The sequence below is a fragment of the Panthera tigris genome, chromosome B3, assembly GCF_018350195.1.
Source record: "Panthera tigris isolate Pti1 chromosome B3, P.tigris_Pti1_mat1.1, whole genome shotgun sequence".
In the NCBI taxonomy this organism is placed as follows: domain Eukaryota; kingdom Metazoa; phylum Chordata; class Mammalia; order Carnivora; family Felidae; genus Panthera; species Panthera tigris.
Window position 1 is genome coordinate 4590678 of NC_056665.1, and position 25941 is coordinate 4616618.

Sequence of the window (25941 nt, forward strand, 5' to 3'; positions counted from 1 at the left end):
CACCCTGAAACCTTGAACTCTGGCTAATCCGCAAAGTAGCCGACTGCCCTCTGAATACCAGAGATCCCACTATGGTGTTGGCTTTCGGGTCTAGGTCTGGCTCAAGCCTCGGCATCACTGCCCCCCAGCTACGGGACTTGGGGCAGTCACCTTCCCTCTAGGTCTAGATGCCCTGCTCTGTCACCAGGCACTCAGCCACCTCGGTATCCTGTTGTTACGTGAAGGTATGGGGCTCTCCTTGAAGGAAGATTAGCTTTCACCTGTGGTCTCTGACGACTGGCCGTCCACTCCTGATTTCCCAGGTCACGTACCTCTACAATGACTACCTCAAAGCCTTTGTGCTTAGAGATGTGCACCTAAGCCTGGTTTCAGCAAAGGCTTCAGAGGACACAGTGACCAAGTATGTGGGCGAGAGGGCGGCGACTGTGTGCATCAGCTACTCCAGCATTTTCAAGCTTCATGATAACTTGATTATATTAAGAAGAGAAAGGACTGAGGTCTCCTATACCTTCCACCAGGATGCTCTTTCCAGCCCACAGCTGTGCCAATGTACTTCCTTGTGGAGAACAGCAAACACACATTCCCAACATGCATCTATGCCCTTTCGAAGAGACCTCATACAAACATAAAAGCTTAAGGACTCCCAGTGGCTGGAAGAAAAGAATACAAGGCAGGGTACATCATCTACCCCCAAGTTTCTCTAGAAAGTAGAAGCTTCCGAGCTCCTTGCTAAAAAGGATAGCCAGCTTTGAAGCCCGAAGAGTTATCGTGTAAGTATCTTCAAAGTTAGCTGGGAAAGTTTTTTTTTTTTCCTTGTATGAATGCTTTCCCAAGTAGGTTGAGAGGACGTGATCTAGGATCCACCAGCGAGAGGTGATCCATCATTTCCAACTTGGGATTCTGTACTTAAAGGAACACTCCCTTTCACACTGGCTGACTTGTTCTCCTACCATTTAATATGAACTACTGGAGGTGAGGGAATGGGAGTCGGTGCCGATATGGGTGTATGTTTTGGGAGTTGTCTTGGGAACCACAAAACTACGCAACAATAACAGTAATCCAATGTATGCTTTTTATAGAAAAACGGCGCGTGTATAAAGTAACATGTTAAACTCCATCTATCCAATGTTCATATTGGGGGTTTTCTTAGTCTGCATTTACTTGCCACCCTTGTTCACTTATTAAGCTTACATCACTTTGTCTTATAAACGTCACACGGTCGCACTTCTGTAACCCAGTCCAGAAGGCCTTTCACCGGGAGAAACGGTCCGTTCACACGCGCTTGCTTCTAGCCCTTCTAGCGAGTTTACGACTCGCTCCACACTGCGGCTTCCTCTTCCTCGTGTCAGCCAGTCTGACCAGGCGGCTGTAAATTTCACATTTCCTCTTGTGAATTTGGAAGGCTTGTTAAATCTTTCCGTTTATTACTGGCTGCCTTCCTTTCCACTGACCTCAAAGGCTAACATTGATTTCTTTGCTCTATTTGAAAGCAAGATCCCGATCCCCTCCAGAACAGACCATCTCCCAGGGAGCGCATGTTCTAGTCTGCACCTTTCCCACCGACGACGGCTTCAGAATACTTTCACTGCCCGCCCCCTCCCATGTCTGCTAGATAAGGTCCTGAGAACGCTCTTACCCCCACCTCCTCCCCACAAACCCTGAAGATGCCTAGGTTCACTAAGACAGTCGAGAATTTAAATCCTGAGCCATTATTCAAATTTTTCTTTTGGTACGTCCCTTGCGTTAGAAGAGTATTATATACTCCAGTCTGAGTGTTCCCTTTTGGGCCTGAACAGCATACCTACATAGATCTAGATCTCACCTACATTTCTCACGTTACGGAACCACAGGCGAAGCTACGCTACCCGGCGTTCATGCACACGCAGGCGCAGATGGAGGGCAGCAGTAGGCGGGACCCCGCGCTCGGCAGGTTCCCTGCCCACCACTTCCCTCCACTTTATCCTCCCTGCTCCTCAAGTGTCTTGTTCGAGTTCATCTGGTGTCGCAGTGGAGTCCTTTCTCAGTTCTTTGCCTCAGATAGGGCTCCTGGCGGGGGGACAGGACTCTCAGTTTTACGCCCACCCCCTTTTGCCCTGCAAGGTGACCAAGGAGTTGTCTGGGCGGGACTCTCGGGCTGCGGTCCTCCCGCGGTAATATCTCATCAGACCAGGCATTATTATTACTGTTTTATACAGTCAATGTGTGCTTAGATTTACCCCCATATTCACCATTTTCTTGCTGCTCATTTCTTGGCGTTGCAAGCCTTCCACTTGGGATTCACCTTCCCTCTGCTTGAAGCACCCCCTTTAGCATTTTCTTGTAAGGATCTGCTAGTTGCAAACTCTGTTTTCACATTGCTCAAAGTCTTTATTTCAACTGCATTTTTGGAAGCTATTCATGCTAGGGCTAGTTGCTTTCCTTTATCACTCTGCAAGGGTTATTCCTGTATGTTCTATTTTCCGTTTATCACTGCAGAGAAGCTGGCTGATAGTCGTCATTCTTCCGAAGTTAATCTTTCTTCTCTGGCTGATTTCAAGGTCTCTTTCCAGGTGTGACACCGGGGTGGCTCAGTCGGTTGAGTGTCCAACTCTTGATTTTGGCTCAAGTCATGATCCCAGAGTCGTGGGCTCGAACTCCGTGTTGGGCCTCGTGCTGAGTGTGGAGCCTGCCTAAGATTCTCTCTCACCCTCGCCCTCTCCCCTGCTCACATTCTCTCTCAAAAAAAAAAAAAAAAAAAAAAAAAAAAAAAAAAAAAAAATCTCTGTTTTGTTTTTTCACCATGATGTGTCTTCTTTTTATTTACTCTACTTCGGATTTGTTGGAATTTTTGAATCTGTGGACCATAATCTTTCATCAGTTCTAGAAAATTCTCTTCCAATACTGCCTCTGCCCCTCTCTCTCTCTCCCGTTCTTCGGGAACCCCAGTTGTATATATGCTAAACTATACAGTCTGTCCTCCACACTTAACTTCCCTAACTTATCTTCTGTTACCGAATCTCTGTGCTACATGCTCTAAGACTTCTTCTGACCCACTAAGTTTTACAAGTTTTCAGTTACATGTGTTCATTTCTCAAAAGTTACTTATGTTCTGCTTAGAATTTGCTGTGCCACTTTTTACGGTTTCCTATTCCCTGCAGACATTTCCAAGATCGTCTTGTCTTTTATTCTTTACATCTAAGCATGACTGCTTCATAATTCGTGTCTGAGAATTCTGGTATCTGTGGGTCGTGGGGGCCCATTTCTGCTGTCTTTCCCCTACTAGCTCTCACTTGCAGTGCCTCTCCTCTTGTGTGCGTGGAGGGCTGCCTGGGCCCTGGGGCAGTTACTCATGGAGATTCTCTGAGGCCGGAGGAAGATTCTTCTTCCTCTGGGGGGCGGGGGGGGGGATCCGTATTTGCTTCTGCCAAATACCTAGGAGTGCCACCTACCACCTAGAACCACTTTAACTAAATTCATGGCCTGGGGGTGGGGGGGGTCTTAACTACCTCATGGACATAAAATTGGGCCATAAATCTGCCCCAGGATCAGCCTTAGGTAAGTTCTCTCCATCATGATTTCCAGGGCTCACTGGCAACCAGCTGACCAAAGCCTTTAGCAGGCTTTTGGCTTAGGGGAGACCAACAGATCAGGGCCTGGGAGGAGAGGGAGTCGTGTTTGGGCTGCCTCATTTCCAGAGTCCTTGAACTGCCTTTAAAGTTGCATGTATACAGGTCAGCATTACCAAAACACATCCTATGGCATAACATTTAGAGTAGGTCATTGAAGGAGATTTTATGATGTTTAGATGACGTCAGCAGACACAATTTTGAGAGACCAAAACGTAATGCATCGTAGATTATTAGATTACCAAGTTCTAAAGCTAAACCAAACTGTAACAGCATGAAGACAACAAATTTTTTTTTCTTCAAATGAGTTAAAAACTTTTGCTGGCTCTGAACGGAGATTAAATAATTTCTCGGGGCGCCTGGGTGGCTCAGTCGGTTAAGCGTCCGACTTTGGCTCAGGTCATGATCTCACAGTCATGGTTCAAGCTCCGCGATGGGCTCTGTGCTGACAGCTCAGAGCCTGGAGCCTGTTTCGGATTCCGTGCCTCCCTCTCTCTCTCTGCCCCTCCCCTGCTCATGCCCTGTCTCTCTGGGTCTCAAAAATAAATAAAAACATTAAAACAAATTTTAATAAAAAAAATAATTTCTCAGGCTGAATGATACCTGCATAACAAAGAAATGGGTACGTACCCTTGTAAAGCCAGCAGCAATGAGGGGCATCACAGAGGACTCTTCTCTATCCGTCCTTCAAAAAAACATAGTCAAGGGTTAGAGACAGTTTTTATCAATAATAGCACACCTCTTTTACTCACTATTTACATAATACTATGACTATCGTATAATGTCAAATACTTTTAGATGCATTAGATTAATATACCAATCAGAAGTGTAAAATTGAAACTAGTTTTCTGTTTTTGTTTCGTAGGTAGCTTTCTGGCAGCATACCATAATGTCTGAAATATGGAGATCGCACGGACAGCCAGAATACAGGAGTAACCATGTATCTATTTGATATGTAAATATTTTAAATTCTTCCCTACTTTCTTCTACTTCCAATTAAAAAAAAAAAATCTCTTCTCCCACCCCCCCCCCAAACGTTCTAGGAAAAAAGTTTAAAGGACAAAGAATTCCTTCTTCTATCTACAAAAATATATAAGCTAAATAACACTTATTTGAATACTGCCCTTCTCCCAGCGCATTTCTGTTCTTTCCTTACCTTCAATTTCAGGATGAAATACAAGATTTCTCCCATCTACGTATGAATCAAATCTTCATAAATACTTGGGAGTTAGAAGGCCCTCGGGAGATGTCCCTGGTAACATTCATACTTTGAGCAATGGAACTCTCTCATGGTTTGCCTATTTCTAAAGTGAACGGCAGTCCAAAATCACAAAACCTTCCACGAGAGCAGAAAGTCCCTCCGTGGAGGTAACTGGCGAGGTAAAGACAGTAAGAAGGAAGAAAAGGCCAAAAAGGTCACACCTGTCACAGCCTGCAAGCTGTTAGGCCCCTGCTAAGAGCAAGCAGGACACAGACACCTGAACTTCAACATCAAAACTGGTGACGGCTTACCTGCGTACTACACCAATGATAATTGTGTTTTCGGAGAGTTTTGATGACCTGATAGACCTTCAAAAAACAAACAAACAAACAAACAAACAAACAAATTTTTAAAAAATGTAAAGTACTTCTTAAAAAAAAATACCCTTAAATTTTGGAAGAACAATCAAAGCTGGGGGGAGGCCGAAGAGGGAGCAGGTCACATTCTGGATTTCCGTTCTTGGCTACTCAATCTTCCTCCCTCAAGGGGACAGGCCCCTACTCCGTGGACGAGTAACCCGAACGCTCACGCAGTACAAACATAACAGCTGGCTAGAGACGGCGTGCCTGCTACTTGCTCTGACCTTTGTCAACCTGAGTGTCTCAGGTGGAGAGCGTTCCCTACCTCGGGCTTATGTGACAGGGGTTATCGGTCTCTCGCCATCAAAGGGACACGCGAGTACATGTGTGTTACCACACACTGACAGCCGCGGTTACGGTGGGGACGAAGCCCAAAGGCCCGCTCCCTACATCCTCCAGAGAGTTCCTAGGTACAGTGTGGGCAAGAGTGGTAGCCGCAGAATTCAGTAGCAGGATCTCCGAATCCGTCAGAAAGAAGAGACAGAGAAGAATGGAGGACTGGTCAGGAAGAGTAGGGGACGCTGCTCCACCGAAACCGCCCCCCCCTCCAGAGTAAAAGGCTCCCCGGAGGACCGACTCACCCCTCCTGGAGAAGCAGCCTCCCTGGGATGCACCCCCAGCCAGGAGAGGAGACGACGGGGTGGAATGAACGTGCCCAGGAGAGAAGGCGCTGGGCTGTGCCCCAGCCCTGAGCTCCCCTACCCCGGGGGACGCGGGACCCTGGAGAGGAGCCGTGATGCCACAGGCAGAGGGGACGCGGCCCCGGGCTTGGAGGAAGACACTCACAGCAGACGGGGGCTTCAGCAGAAGAGCGGACCGTTCCCACGTGGCCCCAGCCCCGTGACGGGCGTGGTGACCTCCTAGAGAACGTGGGCAGGATGGGACACAGAACGGCCACGACTTACTGCAGGACCTCGTTCCATTGGCTCACGAAACAGAAACACTCCCGGGTCACAGAACACAGAAAACCACTCGAGTGACTTTCTCAACTCTCCCAACGACGGCCCATAACGTAGCCATTCCAGCAGCATCAGAGATGTTAACCAGGCACACACAGTGGATACCTCGGTTTGGCAAACTTTTTCTGTAAAGGGCCAGATGGCAAGTATCTTAGGCTCTGTGAGCCACGCAGACTCTGTCACAACCACTCCACACTGCCCCTGTGGCACAAAAGCAGCCAGAGACGATACAGAAGTGAACGGTGTGGCCGTGTCCCCTCTTGCACGGCCCTGCCCCAGGGCCCTGGGGCCTCATTTTCTCAAGGAACTCAGGTTGAGGAGGCTGAGCCCAACCTCAGATGCAGACTGCATGTGGGTACGGAGTGGCTCAGGGATGGACACGCAGCGCTAGGGACAAGCCAGTCTCTCTCGGGGGCCGTGTGGCTCGCACCTCTCAACATTTCTGCTTTTAGCAGTGCCCACTCTGTTCCTCCAGCTTCCATCTGCCTGTCCGCTCCAGAGTAGGCCAACTGTAATGGCACCACACGGCTGCTCTATCGGAAGAGCCCCCTCGACAGGTCACCACAGGGTCTGCCACCCAGGTGCCGGTCCCCGGTCCCACTGCGGTCTCCCTGCCTGGAGAACAGCCATGCTCGCCTTCCTGAAGAGGGGGCCATGGAACGGCTGGAGAAGCCTGGAAGGGCGACGGCACAGCAGACACTCACACAGTCAAGGCCATGGTCACCTCTCAAAACTGGCCTACTACTGACCTATCACTCATCTCACACAGGGACAGACAGGCACTCACGAATGGTATTTCTGTGACTTCTTAGGACACTATACTCGTGTTCCTATTTCTGTCTCTTCACAAAGATTTCAAGAAAGAAAAGGCAAATTTAAGTATGTAGCCAGGCATCTCAAACTGGCTCTCACCTTTTTAGAAGAAAAACAGGGACGTGAGTGGTAGAAATAGCAAGCAGGTAAATGTACAGATGAAGTCAGGAAGTAGTTCTGGAACCTACTCCGGATACAGGAACGAGGGTGGGCACGGGCTCAGGACAAAGCAGAAGGGGAAGACCATGTTTATCTGGAAGAAAGCTGACACCTGCCGAGGAGGGCTAACACTGTATGAAATATGTGCACTCTTGACTTTTTCTGGTCCACAAGGAGGAAGAACTGATTAGAAAATAGAAACGTCAAGGAACCTGGGTTGAAAAATAACAGCCTTGACTTTAGAATTCCGGAAAATGAAGAAAGAAATGACTTGACACCATCGTTTACACCCAGACATTAGTAAGGCAGGTCTCAAGAACTCAGGAAAAAGAGAGAGCATGAGTCTATAGCACGAGCTTCTGAAACACCAAGCAAGCACCCCGGGAGGCTCTCAAAACCAGGCTAGCTGGTGCATCACTAGGATTTTACTGGATTATGCAGAAGAGAAAACTCCAACACGAGTCTTCTCCCGCGTAAAAGATGTGTGGAGGTAGGCAGTCCAGGGCTGTGATGGCTCACTGTGGCACTGGACAGCTGGCTCCTTCTGTCGAGGTGTCCCTATTACCGCCTACACACGGTTCCCTCCTCATGATCCAAGACGGATGCTGCGCTCCGGCCATGGCCTCCCCGTTCCTGACAGCAGGAAGAAGGGCACGCACTCTCCCTCGAAGGATAGTTTCCAGAGGATGCACGTGGCATTCCCACGGCCAGCCGCAGGAAAAGCTTGGGAATGCACGTATTTTCTAGGCAGCCACAGGCCCAGCTCAACGCTAGAAATTCCGTTGTCGGGAAAGAGTAGGCTTAACGTAAGAATACAGCTAAGCCCTTCGAGGAGTTAAATTTGACAAAAGTACAACTCCATTAGTCGTACTTCGCCACTGTTCTCTCTGCCACGTGGAACGAATCTCAGATTGAAAATGGCATTTACGACGGTAACCATGAGCCGCAGACCAGGGGGAGTCCGGAGACGGCGAGGAGGCGTCCGGCACTCCACACGGATTTAATTCCCCTAACGCACGCTGGGTTTCCACGCCCAGCTTTAGTTCCTTCACCTCCCTTCATAAAATCTTCCCTTTCATTACAGAGCCCTGCTCCCGGGGCACAAAAGAATAGTTCTTCGTTTCTTCTGAGTGCACCAGGCATACGTCTTCTGAAAGGTTCTGCAAATTGCTCGTGGCGAGTCATGTTCTCAGTCTCTGAGGCTGTTCTTTCCCCGACCATTATTTGGCAGCTTTTTACAGGCCCCCACTTCTTTACCCTGTTCGTTCGTCCTTGGACGGAAGTGATACAAGCCAGGCCGAGAGCCTGCAGCAGAGGGCGCCACAGAAATCTCCCTTGCGCCCCTCGGCCAGGCCCTCGGCGTGAGTGGCCCTCCTGGGATCCGGGGAGCAGACGCGGGGCTCCGAGGGCGCTGCCAGCAGGCAGGCCTGGCTTGGCCGCCCGGGGTGGACCCGACTGACCCTCGTCCGTCCTCTAACCGAACGTGTGAACTGGCACGCTGTGCGGTCGTGAAGCTGTGACACGTGAACGGCCGGTCTCACGCTCCCTAGGCCGCTGCCCCTCCTCACGACGCGGCAGAAAATCCCACGTCTCTGCTCGCCTCCTTGGCTCACAGTCTTGGGTTTCCCGGTGGAGGCAGAAAGGAAAGAATGAAGAGGCAGCAGGGAGTGGGGGGCCGGAGGCAGGGCTCCAGCCGCTCCCAGATGCGGTGGCGCCCCTCTGAGCAGAGCCGTCGGTCCGTCTGTCAGCGCAGCTCCAGCACCCCAGGCTCAGCAGAGCCTCCCCCCGGCCCGTTCCCTTAGGGCCGTGTGGCCCTGTGGCCTTGGGCTTCGGAGGCTGGAGTGCGCACGAGCCGTCCCCGGGGCAGGACAGGCCTCTCCGTTAGGCCCCGCGGTAAGAGGCATACAGAGAATCCCTGCCTCCTCTGTTCTCCGGCTTCTGACACACCGATCAGCCGAACTCCGGCCTCTGAACGGCTGTGGTCGGCTTTTATCTGTTACCTTCGTGGGCTTCTGGACAGGAAGCTGAGGAGGCAGTGAAATGAGGTGCGGACAAGACGCCGCCAACAGCCTCACAACTGGTCGACGCGCCTCAGCGCCTTCTGCCCGTCTACGCTGCCCGTCCAGCCGGCAGCCCGGATCTCCCACCTGCTCTAGACGCTCCCCTGCACAGACCGCGGCAGTGTCTCAACTGCCTAGTGGGGGAAGTCTGCGCCCTTGGCTCAGCACCCAAGGCCCTCGTGACGGGGCTCCTGTCTGCTGCTCCAGCCTCGGCCAGAGCCACGTCCCACACCCGCCCGACCCGGCAGCCATCGGGCACTGAGCAGAGAAGCCCTGTATACCTGCCTCTTTCTACACATGTGGCTCCCTCCAGCTGGAATGTTGGTTTTTAAGTTTAAATTCAAGTTAGTTAACAATTAAAAATTGTTTTTAAGTTTAAATTCAAGTTAGTACCGGTTTCAGGGCGAGGACCCAGCGCTCCTCCCAACAGGTGCCCTCCTTGATGCCCGTCCCCCATCTAGCCCCTCCCCCTCCCCCCTCCCCTCTAGCAACCCTCTGTTTGTTCTCTGTATTTAAGAGTCTCTTACGGTTTGCCTCCCTCTCTGTTTTTATCTTAGTTTTCCTTCCCTTGCCCTGTGTTCATGTTTTGTTTCTTAAATTCCACGTGTGAGTGAAATCTGATACTTGTCTTTCTCTGACCGACTTATTTCACTTAGCGTAATACATTCTAGTTACATCCACGTTGTTGCAAATGGCAAGATTTCATTCTTTTTGATTGCTGAGTAATATTCCAGAGTGTGTGTGTGTGGGGGGGGAGGGGTGTGTATGCACACACACACACCCACCACATCTTCTTTATCCATTTATCAGCCGACGGACATTTGGGCTCTTTCATAATTTGGCTATTGTTGATAGTGCTGCTGTAAACAATGGGGTGCATGTGTCCCTTTGAATCAGCATTTTTGTATCCTTTGGATAAATACCTAGTAGTGCAATTGCTGGGTCATACAGTGGTTCTATTTTCTGCCTTTCTTTCTTCTTCTCAAAACTCCTGCTCATCCTTCAGGACTCAACCCAAGTATCCTCTGTGAAGCTCTCCCTGACACAGGCCCTGTAGCACTCTGTATACACCTCCTTGTGGGCGCTTATAAGCCTGTACTGAAATCACTCGCTAGCCCTGCAAACCAGAATGTTAGCTCGTCAGAGGCAAGGACCCCGTCTCATTTACCTATGTAGCTCTCATACCAAAGATAATGCCCAGAACTGAGAAGACTTGCAAAGCAGGGTTCCCCAACCGGTGGATTTAGAAATATCACAGGCACAGAATATTTGGCCTTCAGCAAAGCATCTGATAAGGAGTGTAAGGAGGTCCAAATTTCCCCAGTAGAGGGATACAGATGAATGCCAGGCGTCTAGACAAGTCGGCAACTGGTGAAAAACCCTTCGCAGGCAGTGCTGATTAGGTCTCCCAAAAGCAGGAGGAAGGGCAGGAGCTCTGCCAGGGCTAAGGTCTTGTGAGCTGTGTATGTCAGCGGAGGGAGACGGCGCGAGTGGACAAGTTCATGAGGGACAGCCTGGAAAGTTCCTTGAAGGAATACTCCACAGTGGGCAGGTTCTCTTAAAGGGATGATCTTAAGGGAGATAAATCAGGTAGGGCCAGACTCGAGATGAAATTGACTCGGGGAAATAAATCAGATCTTGCTTGTGCCTCTAGAAAATTCACTAACTATGGCACAAGTTCCTCCCCCACCCTACCACACACACACACACACACACACACACACACACACACACACACCCCCCCTCTCAGGCAACAAGATGGAGATGACGTGGTAGAACACAGCTAGCAAGGGAAACCTGAAGCTCACACTCTTGGACGGGGCTGTGACACAACCATGAGGAAAGGAATGTGCTCAGTGGTCTGCTGAACGTGGTCAGCGTCTGCTGTCTGGACAGCAGGGAAGATGACTATTCCGCTCACTCTCCACTGGTCCACCCGAACCTGGTGTGGGCTGGTCAGTGCTGGAGCCATGCTTACCAGAGGTACTGCCTGGAAGAGGATACCCCGAGGGAGCACCCTGGATGGGGCCGGAACCCAAAACCACACCGTGAGGAGGACATAGTCCAACCAGAGAAGACAATTCCTGCCCTCGAATGCGGGAAGTCTGGCAAAAGGGATTAAGGTGAGCCTAACAGGAAGGAGAGCTTCTGAAGCTCAGAGCTTTCCCCAGGAAGCCCTAATCCCCCAGCGGAAGCTGGATGGGGGGGGGGGGGGGGGGGGGCTTTGTAGAGTCACATACACGTGACGATCTGTGCTTCTCTAAAACCTCCTATTGAGCAACCCAGTTCGCATGTTTGATGTTGTGCAAGTATTATAAACAAGGCACATTCACCTAACATTAGAAGGCAATTTTCACAGTTTTCACAACTTAAAAACGTCGGGGAAATTTTATGAGCCCCCGTTGCAGTAACGTGCAGGTGACGGTTGCGGTTAACTGCAGAGGGGGTTTCATCTTAACCCTTGACGGTTTTCATTCAATTCTGTTTTGCTATTTTAAGCAAAGCAAAGTAAAAGGAAACAAAACAGAGGAAGATCCGTCCCAGAAATAATGATGTCCTCATCCTAATGTCTTATTTTACATGTGTGGAAGGCCACCCGAAAGGCCATGAATTCAAGCTAGCGTATTACGTGCTGCGCTCACCATCCCATGTGCCGGGGGCTACTCGGGCCTGGGTCCCATGCTCACCTGCACAGGGCCTCCGCGTCCAGCTGTCGGGGGTTTCTGTGGTCTATGATGATGATGTCGTGATGCTTGTCCAGGAAACAGGCAAGGACAGCCTGGGCCTCCTTGGTAACTGTGCACTTAAACCCTGCTTTTTCACATGCCCTGCAGAATCCATTACACTGGTTATCTTCTTTGGTAAACACTAAAAGTACCTGAATCAAAAAAGTGCGAACACTTTTTAAAAAAACAAGTTGTTAGAACTGTCATTTCTTAACACGCCACAGAAAGCTCCCGGGGCCCGGACGGCAAGCACACAGATATGAACATAATCTGTTGATAGAAATCTTCGTCCAGGTAACTCAGCGACCGAAATTAGTGCTATTTGAGCTGCTTTTGTCTGGACGTCCAACTGCATGGGCCCTATACTTATTCTTTAGCGAATAAGCCCACTGGCAGAATTCAACAAAAGCTTGATTAAGCATTTTATCCTGAAACTACTTCAATGAAAACACAAATACTTATTTTAGTTAATAGTAAATTAACTAGACAAGTCCTTAAATGACAAAGACTAATATTTCAGTCAAACTTTTAGATACTTAAAACTTTAAATAATGTAATTAAACGTTCTGACTCAAGGGTTTATGTAATTCCTCCAAGTTAAAAAAAAAATTACTTTGATGATAAGAGAAGAGACTTCAGGTAGCTCAAAATATAACAGCTCACAACCAACCAGGTAACCCCTCGACCTCCCTTCCCTCTGGAAACCACCAGATTGTTCTCTATAAACCTGCTTCTGCTTTTTGGTGGTGATGGTGGTTTGTTTTGTTTTTCAGATTCCACACGTAAGTGAAATCATATGACATCTGTCTTAGGGGAGAGGGATTAGAAGGTAAAGCTTCCAGTCATAAAATACATAAGACCCGGGACACGATGGGACACAGGGGGAATACAGTTAATAATCCAGAACAACATATGGGACACACGGTAGCCAGCCACAGTGCCCACTACTTCTGAATGGATACAAACGCTGAATCACTCTGTTGTGCGCCGTAGGTCAGCGACGTTCCAATAACAAAAGTAATAAAGTTGTGATCGATAGCAAAGGACAAACTGTCAGTTAAGGGACGCAGGAACAGCACGAGGTGCAACAGACAGCACTGCGCCTCTGCCCGGGACGACGGCTTGTGGTCCCCGTGCCCGCTGTGTCTCCCCCGTCCTGCCGGCACCCCCACACCCCGGGTCTGGTGCAGGAGCACCCTACTCTGTCCCTTCAGACCCCCACGGGCTCATGAGGGCGACAGTGGTGAGGTGGAGGTGAGGCAGCCTGGGAGAAGGACACTACAAGGCTGACAGAAACCCTGTCCCCCAAGGCTTAGCTCCTCGAAGTTTTCCCAAGGGCACAAATACCACTAATGCAAAGAACTAAGAGCACATTCCTGCCAGTAGCTTTGCACAGGTTTTAGAAATGTTAACGGTGAACATGGTTTGTGTGCCAGACGCATCAAGTAACTCTGGAGCTCAATTTCAACTGGTGATTTTGTCTAGCATTTTGGATTTGATAATTCATAGATACTTTCTGACAGAAAGTTAACGTTTTGCCCCCTTTGCTCCCCACCCCCCACAATGAGGCACATTCTTTTATTGCTGAACCTTTCAAAGTAGGTGGCAGACATCTCCTCCTCTCTAAATACCTCAATGTGTGTTTCTAAGAAAAGGACATTCTCTTCTATGACTAGAGTACTATGATCAGGTTTAGGAAATTTAGTGTTGAACCAATACCATTATGTAAAATAGGAAACTATTTTCAACGTTAGGCCCTCACCCTCCCCCTTTGGAGAAAATCAATATGTTTAGGGCACAGCATGGTTTCTTTCTACCTGGAGTTGATCTGGATGAAATCTCATGGGGCCAAACTGCACGTCAGCAATGGCTACCTGTAAGAAAAAGATGTGCTTTTAAAAAGATTGTTTTAAAGGTAAGTGCCACAGATGAAAGCAAAATTTCTACTCCAGAGAAAAAAATTACATAAATTCAATAGTTGTTAGACAGATTCCCAGGGACTGGCTTATAAAGCCCAGGAAAGGTGCAGGAGTATGGAGGGAGAGGTAACAGGAGTCTGATCCTGGTTCTTTTCCTAGCTGCGTGTGATTCTAAGTGATTTACTCAACCTTCCTCAGGCTAAATTTCTCGTTTGTTACAAAGATGAAATGAAATATAAAGGTCCCCCCCAAATGAGACACTGAACGAACAGTGTTTCCTTCTATCTTTCCCCTGATGGACAATGAAATCTTACATCCAAAATGGCACAAAGAAAGTGAAATCCAGCTGTTAGAACCGTGCGACAGCAGAGCCAAGGAAACCCGGTTGAGAAGCAGTCGACACTTGGGTTTTACAGGGAGCAGAGCGCTCATCAATAATTGCTTATCTATTTGAGAACTGAGAACGAGACCGCACAAAGATAAATGTCACAACCAAACCCCAATGAGTCACGACCATCACAGCGCCAACGGAAGGGCTTATCCTGGGTGTTACGCCCAGAGCTGAGCATCCGTCATCTCGCTGAATCTTCACCGTAACACAGTGAGGTTTGCAGCTGCAAAATCGAGGTTCCAAGTACCTTGTTTAAGGCCACCCAGTCAGCAAGTGGCAGCCGCGATTTCGCTGCAAACCCAGGGCCCCTGGAAGGTTCGGGCAGTCTGCGCACCTCATGAAGGAGCCCAAGGGAGCAGGAACGTGGGGCTGAAATACAGCCCCAAGTGATGGACGCTGGCTCTGACTTGCTACCCAGAAGATACACATTTCCAGAAACACTGTACGTACTGGGGGATCACCAGGCCTCCGGGTGATGGTATGATTCCACAGGAAAAAAAAAAAATCTGCAGTGGAAGACCGAGATGTAGGAGCCTTCCCGCAAGGTATTTCCTACCTGACTGCCCACCTCCAGTCTCTCCCCTCAGGTGGTGATCTGCCCTACAGTAAACACATGGAACAAATCCTGCTCAGTGGTGGTGGTGGGGGGTCCATGTTTATTTTTCACTGCTAAAAGCTGATGTCTACCAGTCACGGGACACCAGCTTAGTGTCTGATTTGCTTCATAATAATTTCATCTCTCAGAAGGCCTAAGAAGAATGAGGGCTGCCATTACTGCAGACTAAGATTGAGGGGGATTCCGTGACAGGGCGGAAGGCCGAGGAGAACAGACCTCCCACGGCACCGCCTATCCTCCTGCAGGCCAGCCTGTCGGTGAGGGGCACAGCTGGGTACTGAAGCCAGACGTCTTGAGACGTGATCCCAGAGGGCCAGGAGAGTCTTAAAAGAGAGGTCTGGTCTGAATCCTCATACTCCCTCGGTGCACCGAGAAGGAAAGCAAGAGGCACCGAGAGAGACCAATCTGATGAGTTTCTTGCTGGTTTTTACAAAGTTTAAAGGAATGAATGAATGAAAGAACAAGGAATGATACGGACCTACTGCTTGGAAAATACAAGAAGGAAGAAGATGACAGGAAAAAGAGAAGAGAAATCATTTTCGCTGATTTTCTATAGTATGGGGGGCAGTTTCAGAGGAGAAAGCAGCCACCTCACAACAGCAGGCACGCTGCTGCCATCGCAGGCAGCACTTGTGTCCTTGACCTGAATTGGGACCTGTAGCCTCTGACAGAGGACACTTATGAAACTGGCTATGTAGGATCCAGGAGATAAAAAAGAAAGTCTGAAAGGGGAGAAGGAAAACATTTGTGAATAGCATAAAAACATATGATATTCTAGGTCACAGAGAAAACCTTGAAACATATTCCTAAAAGTAAAAATGGTACAGCTTTTACTCTTCAGCTATAATGCAACCAAACCAGAAATTAAAAACATTAAGTTTAAACAAAATCGACAAATACCCCCACCCTGAAAATTTTTTACACATTAACTTGTAATTGCTGGGTCTGAGAGAGAAATGCAAACTATACATATAGAGTACCTGGAAAATAATAAAAATGAGACTATCACGTAATGAAAACTTACATGATACTGCTACACTTTACTCAGAGGCAAGACTCGTAGCCTTAAATTCTTTTGTCATGAAACAAGAATGAAGTAAATATACCAAGCTTTCAAATCACTAAGTTTGAGAAAGTCAACAATACGAACTGAAGGAAACCAGGAGGAGAAAAATTAAGTTGAAGGTAGTAATTCATAAAAATTTTAAAATGTTAGCGACTAGCAAGTTTTAAAAAATCCACGTATATGTGCATCTAGTGTTGGTGACAAGCTGAGACGCAGGATAAAAAGTGTGAACGGCTCAGGACAAAGCCTCGTCCTTCCCAGGAAAACAACTCTGAGCACACGGTCCAGACCAAAAGCGGGTTATGAAATAACTTTCACAAAGGACGGCGTAACTTTATGATCTCAACTTATAAAAATAACACACCACTGCATTAATTTTAAGAAATAAAAGAAGTTATAGGTTTTTAAAAGACTATTAATTTTGCCTCAACATGATTTTACCGATATCATTTTAAAGCATTAATGTTTCAGCAGCTCTATTTGACCACTGAACACTTACTTTATTTACTTAACTAGATTGCATTTTAACCTTACATCCTGTCTACGGGATATATCCGGCTCTCAGGACCTCTGTTGAGCAGTGTCCCAGCAGAGCTGGACAACTACTTACCACTGCCCCCCACCCCCCCAAAATAACCACCACCAGGAAATGTGATGACATTACTCAGTGAGCAGACGTCAGCAGTGAGCCCTTAAAAAGTAAACAACTTCCCAACCGCTCTGGAAAAGGGGATCAGAACTATAGAATTCTTGTATTCCTCCTTTTTTCGTGCATGAAAATCACGATCAAACTGACCTAACGCTTCAAAGTCGCAACCCTTTTAATAATAATTTATTGTGCACGTTAATATTTTAAAAGGGAACAGTCATTTTTAAATCAATTTTAATATCACAGGTTTGATTTAATCTTTCAGCTTCAAAAGCAATTGTTATCTTTAGACAATATAGAAATAAGAGTATATTCACTGGCTGCTACTGGTAATCGTACAAATTGTTTAGTCTTCTGGATTTTTAAATATTTATGTATTTATTAATATTTATTATTAAAGACAGATTGTAAAAAGTCTATTTGTATTTTAATACGGTAATATTTGTAAATATGGCTGACAGAAACATGAAATAAATAATTAGAAATTTTGACAAACCACCTATCAGATTTCTTTTGTTTGCCTAACTGACCGAACATTCACAAGTGACAGCAAGGGGCACCTGGTGACTCAGTTGGTTAAGTGTCTGACTTCAGCTCAGGTCATAATCTAGCAGTTCGTGAGCTAGAGCCCCACGCTGGGCTCTGTCTGGAGCTCAGAGCCTGGAGCCTGCTTCGGATTCTGTGTCTCCCTGTCTCTCTCCCCTTCCCTGGCTCACGCTCTCTCTCTCACTCTCAAAAATAAACAAACATTTAAAAAATTAAAAAAACACAACCGAACAAGAAAACAAGTGACAGCAGAAGGCCAAACTAGGGTTAGGAATCTGGATCATGGGTGGGAGTGGGAAAGAAAAGAGATACATGATACTAACCAGCCTAAAATTTCTGTTCCCCCAACCCTCCCTATCCCTTGCCTGCTTTTTTTTTTTTTTTCCTCTGTAGCTCTTAATCGTCATTTGCAAAACTTCATATACTATTTATCCTCTTTATTTTCTGTCTCTCCCACTAGAATGTAAGATCTATCTACAGGGATTTATCTGCTTTATTCACTGCTGTACTTCCAACACCCAAAAGAGTCCCTGGCACATGGTAGGCATTTAAGAAATCTTTTTGAATGAATGTTTACTCAGCAGCTCATCTTTCTGAATCAATCATTTATCTAGAAATCAGTCATACTAGTTTCTACATACACATGTATATGTAACACAGCACTTCCAGTTTTCAGAATATTTTCATGCATACTTTATTTCATGAGGGGACATCAAGGAAGGAAGGATTTTTTATGAAAGCCTAATGAGTACTAGGAGCCACAAAAGAATCATGTGATCTTTTTCCTACATTCCCTTCATTAGAAACAAAGTGAATGCTGAGATCAACTTATATTGATTGTATACAAACCTAGGAACTATACAGCACAGACATAAATCAAGAGTTTGCCCTCAACCAGCCTGTCCCTCCAGATTTTCCCTGTACTTTGCCTGGCCCTCTTGTCTTTCTTTCTCTGGGCAAAGAGTGCCCAGTTCTTTTGGTCGAAAGAACACAACCCAGGCAAGAGTCAGGAGACACCAGTTCTTGGCGGGGAGGAAGAGTCAAAATTAATCCAGACATCTGTGGATTACCTACTACTGTGCTTTAAGCCAAGCACAGAGCTAGATGCTGGGAGCACAAAGAAGTGCCCGCCCCTGGCCTTGAGGAGGAGAAGAGGCAAGTGTACACAATGACAACATGGTAGAGTTTTAATAGAGAAAGAGGGAGCCTATTACGTGCTCAATACTCCGCTTCCAATCCTATTTAAATCCAATTTAGTCCTTGCTCTATGAGTCAGGCAAGCTCGTTAACTCCATCTCATTGATGAAAAACTAAAGCTCAGGGCAGTGTGGTGAAACAGTCGGTGAGTGACAATGGTGAGAACAAGTCCCAATTCACAGGGACTGGATTCCTGTGGTCTTTTCGTGCTCCACTGGGGAAGGCCTAAAATCACCCGACCCTAGCCTCGATCTAGAGAAATACGACCAAGAACCCAGAAATCAGCATTCGCCCCTGGTTTCCCAGGCATTCAACATCCAACTGAGAACAAGACAGACAGTGTCTCTATCTACCAGGTAGATTCAGAGTCTCTACCTACCAGGACTCTGAATCAGAGTCCAGGAAGGCCTCTCTGCGGCAGCAGTGTGGAACAGGAGATCTGCACGATAAAGGAGCCAGACATTCGAGGAACAGGGGAAGGAGTGCGAGACAGAGGAACACGGGGTGCATGGGACCCACGGTGGGAACAGGGAGCATTCGAGGAAAGGACAGGGAAGAGGGAGGAGATGAGGTCGTGGCTAGGCAGGAGCCAAAAGATGTAGAGCTTTCGAAGCCAGGACAAGAAATTTGGGTTTTATCCTGAATTTCATAAAAAGCACTAGGGAGTTTTATACAAGGAAATGATAGGATCTAATTTTTATCTTTATTAAAAAAAATTTTTTTTAATGTTTATTTTTGAGAGAGACAGAGCGTGAGCAGGGGAGGGGCAGAGAGAGAGGGAGACACAGAATCTGAAGCCGGCTCCAGGCTCCGAGCTGTCAGCACACAGAGCCTGATGCGGGGCTTGAACCCATGGATGATGAGATCATGACCTGAGCTGAAGTCGGCTGCCCAACTGACTGAGCCACCCAGGTGTCCCCCTCTAATTTTTATTTTTTAAATAGACCTCTTTAAACGGATCCCCTTTAGATTTTAAACAGATCCTCAGTGGGGAATGGACAATGCGAAGGTGACAGCAAAGGCAAGGAGACCAGTGAGGAGGCTTCCACAGTCCAAGTGAGAGAGGACGGCAGCCTGGCCCAGGAGTTGCCATGGAGACGAGTACGTGGATTTGGGCTGTTTGGGAGGAAGGGTGATCAGGACCCCCTGACGGACAGGACGTAATCAAATCTACTGGCTCCCAGACCAGAGTTCTGGTATCTGACTTGCAGTTTTATTTCACTGTCGCGTGGAAATTTGGGGTTATGCAAGGCATCCTGGTAGAAGCTGGTGTGGGTCGGCTTGGTCCTTTCCAGATCCACCCACAAGATGGCACCAGGACCTACCCCGAAGCGGAGCTCCTGACTGCTCTCCCAGGTACTCCGAGAGCGGCCCAAAGGCTCCACATCTATCCCAACTGTTTGTGTCTCTTTTTTCTCTCCTTACCTGTTCTTAATTGTCCCTTCAGTCAACTTAAACGGCAAATATTTACAAGGGGCCTTTTATGTTTCCCCATCTGAATGCTAAAATCAAGTCACACGCCAGGGCAAAACTGTTCAGGGGTCCTTTTTTCCCAAACCCATATTGTTCAGCAAAAAATGGTGTCTGGATTAAGTGAACTATTTAAAGAGTTTAACGTAATGCCTGACTGTGAGGAAATGCCCAATACGTTCTAAAGGATCCACAGAAAAGGTTTTCCAAGGAGCTTTTGCTATGAAACCACAAGTTGCCACACATGCACACATGTAAGGCATTTTTACTCTTTTTTTTTTTTTTGATGTTATTTGAGAGAGAGAGAGAGAGCGCATGTGTGTGCATGCTAACGGAGGAGGGAAGAGAGAGAGAGGAAGGCTCTCAAGCGCGGGGCTTGATCCTGCCGACCATGAGATCACGACCTGAGCCAAACTCAAGAGTCGGACACTTAAGTGACTGAGCCACCCAGGCGCCCCTGAAAGGCGTTTTTAAAACTGCATTTTTCCCAAGAGCCAGTGTCTTTCAGAGCACTAAGGTAATCTCTAATAAGAACCATTAACTTCACGCTGCCTTGAAATAACGTAAGAAACAGAACCTACGTCTTAAATATCATACTCATGGACTCGGAACAACGGACAAATAAAGGTTTTCCCCAAACCCTGAAGGAACACTGCCTCTGAAGGTGAAACGAGAAAATTGAACAGAAAAAATGAGAACAGCCAATTGTAAGATAACCCAGCCTTAAGCTTTTTTTTTTTTTAAATGTGTCCCTGAAACGTAAGAATCCTCACATCCCAAGTCGGCCATCTGAGGTGTCACAGCTCGGAGGCCGAGGACCCACCTCTCCTCCACCCCTCAGAAAAGAGGAGCCGATCACTTGAGCGTCATCCTGTCAGAATGAGAAGGGGGTGACAGGCCGCCGGGGGAGGGGAGCCAGAGGCTCAGAACTCCCTCCAGGAGAAAAACGGAATCCGGCGGGTATAGATGATCCAGGCACGGACAAGAAGTATTCCTGGCTGTAAGTTAACAAACGAGCGTCCTGCCTCTCACTGGGTGGGGGTGTTACGTTTATCACCGGTGTCCATGTCACATGCTGCACAGATGACAGCGAGCCTCGTTCAGGAGGCTCCCGGCTGCCCGCACACCTGCTGACTGCTGCTGGCACCCGGACGGCTTTCCGAGGCTTTCCGGGGTCGGCCGATGCACCTCGAAGACACCCGATGGGACTACGCTGACAATGGCCACGCCCATGATAGAACGGATTGTGCAGAATCACCCAAACAGTCCCCATGACCAGTGTTCCCGAGGTTGGACAGATGGGGGGTTACACTCTGGCCCCTGGCCCCTGAGCAGCTGTGTGTCTTCAGGCAAGTTTCTCCACTCCGCTCAGCCTCGCCCAGAAAACCGTGTCCGTGAGGACGAAAGGAGGACTTGACCCGGTCAAGTGCGCCACAGCGGGCATCTACCGGAGCTAGCGGAAGGGGCCGCACAGGCATCCCCGGCCCCCCTGCGCTGGCTCTACAGCAGCCAAGAGATCCTGAGCAGGTGTGGCGGCGACCCACGTGGCTTTGGCCAGAAAGCGGGTTTCCAGACTGAACGGTAACTTGAGAAAGTCTGCCAGAGCCCGACCGCCCGACCGCCTTGCTGCATCAGAGCAGGACACCCTCTGGACGCAGTCCGCGGCCCCGCTGGGGGCACCATCTCCCACAGGAGCCCTGTCGCAGGGCTCCCCGAGTATTTTCACTGACCTCCACGGTTTTTCATAAGTAACACTGAGTTCTTTAAAGCTTCTTTCTGGAATACTTTCACTACCAATTATGTCCAATTCTAAACTGCAAATAACCAGCACTGGAAAATCAAGGGAGAAGTTGTTTTCTTATGTCCCAAAGAAGACCGAACTTGGGGTCTGAGAGGAGAAAGCCCAGGGCAGAGAGGAAGTACAGGGCAAAGGTCTGACATCAGCAGAGGACGTGAAGAAGCCCCGAGGCAGAGGAGGCCTCGGATCAAGAAGATTAGGGATGGGGGCTGGAGGGGGGAGGATGGCTGGGGCCTTGGCCCCAAGCTTCAGATAATCCCTGCCTCCCCTGTCACTGCAAAGAGCGGCGACGGCCCAGGACAAAGTTTCCCAGGGAGGATGTGTTCTGCCAGGGATACTCTTTTTGAGGGTCTTAAGGCAAAACCTTGAGCACAAGTTACCTGGTATTTCTATAGGAAAACGTATGTTTACATCCTCCAAACATCCTCCCAATACATTTTAAGACTTTTTTCCATAGCAGTTTTATGTTTACATCAAAACTAAAAAGCAGGTACAGTAAGGAATATCCTTTACCCTCATAATGTATAGCCCTCCCTCCCCATCATCACCACCACTCACCAGAATGGTAGTTTGTTGTTGTTGTTTGTTTTGTTACCAAAGATTAACCCACACTGACACATCATAATCAGCCCAAATCCGTATTTTACCTTAGGCTTCCCTCGGTGTGGTACATTCTGGGATGCAAACAAATGTATAATGATATACATCCATCATTATAATATCATAAGGAGTGTTTTCACTGCCCTAAAAATCCTGCCTATTCATCTCTCCCACCTCCAGCCACCACTTAATTTTTTGTCTCCAGAGTTTAGCTTTTTCCCAGACTGTCATATAGTTGGAATCATACAAGTATGTAGCCTTTCCATATTGGTTTCTTTCACTTAGTAAATGCATTTAAGGTTCCTCCACGCCTTTCATGGCTTAATAGTTCATTCCTTTTTAGTGCTGCAAAACATTCCACTGTCTGATGTATCCGTTTATCCGTTTACCTACTAAAGGACATCTTGGTGGCTTCTAAGTTTTAGCAATTAAGAACGAAGCTACTATAAACATCCTTATGCATGTTTTTGTTTGGCTGCTATGTTTTCAACTTTCTTACGGTTGAGTTTCTTTAAAGCTCTTTGTATATTCTGGACAACAGTGGTTTCTCAGATACATCTTTTGCAAATATTTTCTCCCAGTCTGTGGCTCATCTTTTAAAGCTCTTGATGTTGTCTTTCATTGGGCAGAAGTTTTTAATTCTAATAAAGTTCGGTTTATCAATCATTTCTTTTACGGATGTTTTATCTATTCATTGCTGTTGTATCTACAAAGGCATCACCGCACCCAAGGTCATCCAGATTTTCGCCTCTAGAAGTTTCATAGTTTTACATTTTGCTTTTAGGTCTGTAATTCATTTTGAGTTGATTTTTGTGAAGCAAATAAGGTGGGTCTCTAAATTCATTATTTTGCACGTGGATGTGCAATTGTTCTAGCATCATATATTGAAGCGACTATCATTGTTCCATTGTACTGCCTTTGCTCCTTTGTCAAAGACCAGGTGACTCTATTTATGTGGGTCCATTTCCGGGCTCTCTATTCTGATCCACTGATGTATTTTTTTTCACCAATACCCCAATGTCTCAATTACTGTAACTTTCAGTAAGTCTTTAAGTCGGGAACTGTCAGTCACCAAGCCTGGTTCTTCTCCTTTAATATTGTGCTGGCTATTCTGGGTCTTTTGCCTCTCCATGTAAACATTAGAGTCAGTTTGTCAATAACCATAAAGTAACTTGCTGGGGATGCTGACTGGGATTGCACTGAATCCATAGATCAAGTTGGAAAACACTGACATCTTGACAATACTGAGTTTTCCTACCCACAAATATGGAATATCTCTCCACTTATTTAGCCCTTCTGTGATGTTGTTCATCAGAATGTTGTGGTTTTCCTCCTACAGATCCTACACGTATTTTATTAGATGTATACTAATAAACATTTTGTTCGTTTTTTGGGAGGTACTGATATAAATGATGATTTGTTTTTAATTTCAAATTCTCCTTGTTTGTTGTTAGTATACAGGAAAGCAAGTGACTTAAATTAACCTTGTATCCTGCCACCTTGCTACAATCACTTATTAAGTCTGTCAAAAGCTAGTTTTTCTGTTGACTGTTTTGGATTTTCTACATAAATGATGTCATCTAGAAACAAAGTTTTAGGTCTTCCTTCCCAACTGTACCCCTTTTATTTCCTTTTCTTGTCTCACTGCATTAGCAAGAACACCCAGTATGATGCTGAAAAGGAGTGGTGAGAGGCAACACATCATCGCCCTGTCCCTGATCTTGGCAGGAAAGCTTCAAGTTTTGCATCATTAAGTATGATGTGAGCTACAGGGTTTCCTTACCACGTTGAGGAAGTTCCCCTCGATTCCAAGTTTACTGAGAGTTTTGTTTTGTTTTTACCATGAATCAGTTTTGGATTCTTTCAGATGCTTTTATTGCATTTATTGATATGATCATGTAATTTCTCCTTTTTAGGCTACTGATGTGCTAGATTACATTAACTGATTTTCTAATGTTTAACCACCAGCTTTGCTAACCTAGGATAAAGTCCACTTGGTTGTGGTATATAATTCTTTCGATACTTTTTTTTTTTACTTGATTTGCTAATACTTTGTTGAGAATTTTTACATCTATGCTCATGAAAGATATTGGTCTATAGTTTCCTTGTAATCTGGCTTTGATATCAAGGTAATGCTGGCCTCACAGAATTTCTGAGTCAGGAAGTAGTCCCTCTGCTTCTACCTTCTGAAAGAGATAGTAAAGAATTAGTATAATTTCTTCTTTAAATGTTTGGTAGAATTTACTAGTAAAGCCATATAGGCCTGGTACTTTCTGTTTTGGAAGGCTATTAATGATTGACTTAATTTCTTCAAGAGATCTAGGCCTATTCAGATCATCAAGTTCTTGTGTGAGTTTTGACAGTTTGTGTCTTTCAAGGAATTGGTCCATTTCATCTAGGTTGTCATATCTGTGGGCACAGAATTGTTCACAGCATTTCTTTATTACCCTTTTAACCTCCAAGGGATCTGTAGTGAAGTTCCCTCTTTTATTTCTGATATTAGGAATTTGTGTCTATTCTCTTTTTTAGCTAGCCTGACTCATCAATCTTACTGATCTTTTCAAACAACCAGCTTTTGGATTCATTAATTTTTCTCTACTGATTTCAATTTCACTAATTACTGTTTTAATTCTTATTATTTCTTCTGCTTACTTTGGATTTAGCTTGCTCTTCCTTTTCCCCCCAAGTTTCCTAAGGTGGTAACTTAAGTTACTAATTAAAAAAAAAATGTTTATGTTTACTTATTTTTGAGAGCAAGAGAGACAGCACAAGCGGGGAAAGGGCAGAGAGAGGGAGACACAGAATCCAAAGCAGGCTCCAGGCTCTGAGCTGTCAGCACAGAGCCCGACGCGGGGCTCGAACCCACGGACCGCAGGATCATGACCTGAGCCAATGTTGGACCCTTAACCGACTAAGCCACCGAGGCGCCCCATTAGTTTACTAATTTTAGATCAATCTTCTTTTTTAGTATATGCATTCAACGCCACACATTTCTAAGCACTGCTTTGCTGTATCCCACAAATCTTGATAAGCTGTGTTTAATTTTCATTTTTGAATTTCTTTTTGAGATATCTTCTTTGACCCATGTGTTATTTAGAAGTGTGTTGAGTAACCTCCACATATATGGGGATTTTCTGGTTACCTTTGTTATTACTAGTTTAATTTCAATGTGGTCTAAGCAGACACTGTAGGATTTCTATTCGTCCAAATCTGTTACAGTGTAATGGCCCAGAACACGGTCTATTTTGGTGAATGCTCTATATGAGCTTGAGTGGGGGAAAAACATGTACTCTGCTGTTAGATGAAGTCGTCTGTAGATGTCAATTATATCCAGTTGATTGATGGTGGTGTTGAGTTCCATTACGTCCTTAACTGATTTTCCGCCTGCTGGATAGGTCCATTTCTGAAAGAAGCGTGTTGAGGTTCCTTACTACGATAGTGAACTCATCTATCTCTCCTTACGGTTCTATTGGTTTCTGTCTCACTCGGTTTGATGCTCTGTTGTTGGGGGCATACGTATAAAGGGTTGTTATGTCTTCTTGGAGAGCTGACTTGCTTATCATCACGCGGTGTCCTTTTGTCTCCCTGATAACTTTCCTTACTTGGAAGTCTGCTCCGTCTGAAATTAGTGCAGCTGCACTTGTTTGCTTTTGATTAGTGTTAGCATGGCATATCTTTATCCATTTAATGTGTATGTGTCTTTGTATTGAAAGGGAGTTTCTTGTAGACAACATATTTTCTTTCTGA

General features: G+C 46.5%; 1 protein-coding gene across 4 annotated transcripts in view; it reads right to left on the bottom strand.

Annotated features, from left to right (window-relative positions):
• Window positions 1–25941, bottom strand: part of PDE8A (phosphodiesterase 8A) — a 155671-nt gene that overhangs the window by 67577 nt on the left and 62153 nt on the right. For all 4 annotated transcript variants that reach the window (XM_042987985.1, XM_042987983.1, XM_042987982.1 and 1 more), the window contains exons 2-5: window positions 13760–13816; window positions 11904–12094; window positions 5118–5174; window positions 4236–4290 (exon numbers count right to left, since the gene is read on the bottom strand). In XM_042987985.1, the coding sequence (XP_042843919.1) occupies window positions 4236–4290; window positions 5118–5174; window positions 11904–12094; window positions 13760–13786 (330 nt within the window). In that variant the 5' untranslated portion in view covers window positions 13787–13816. The remainder of the gene's footprint in view (window positions 1–4235; window positions 4291–5117; window positions 5175–11903; window positions 12095–13759; window positions 13817–25941) is intronic.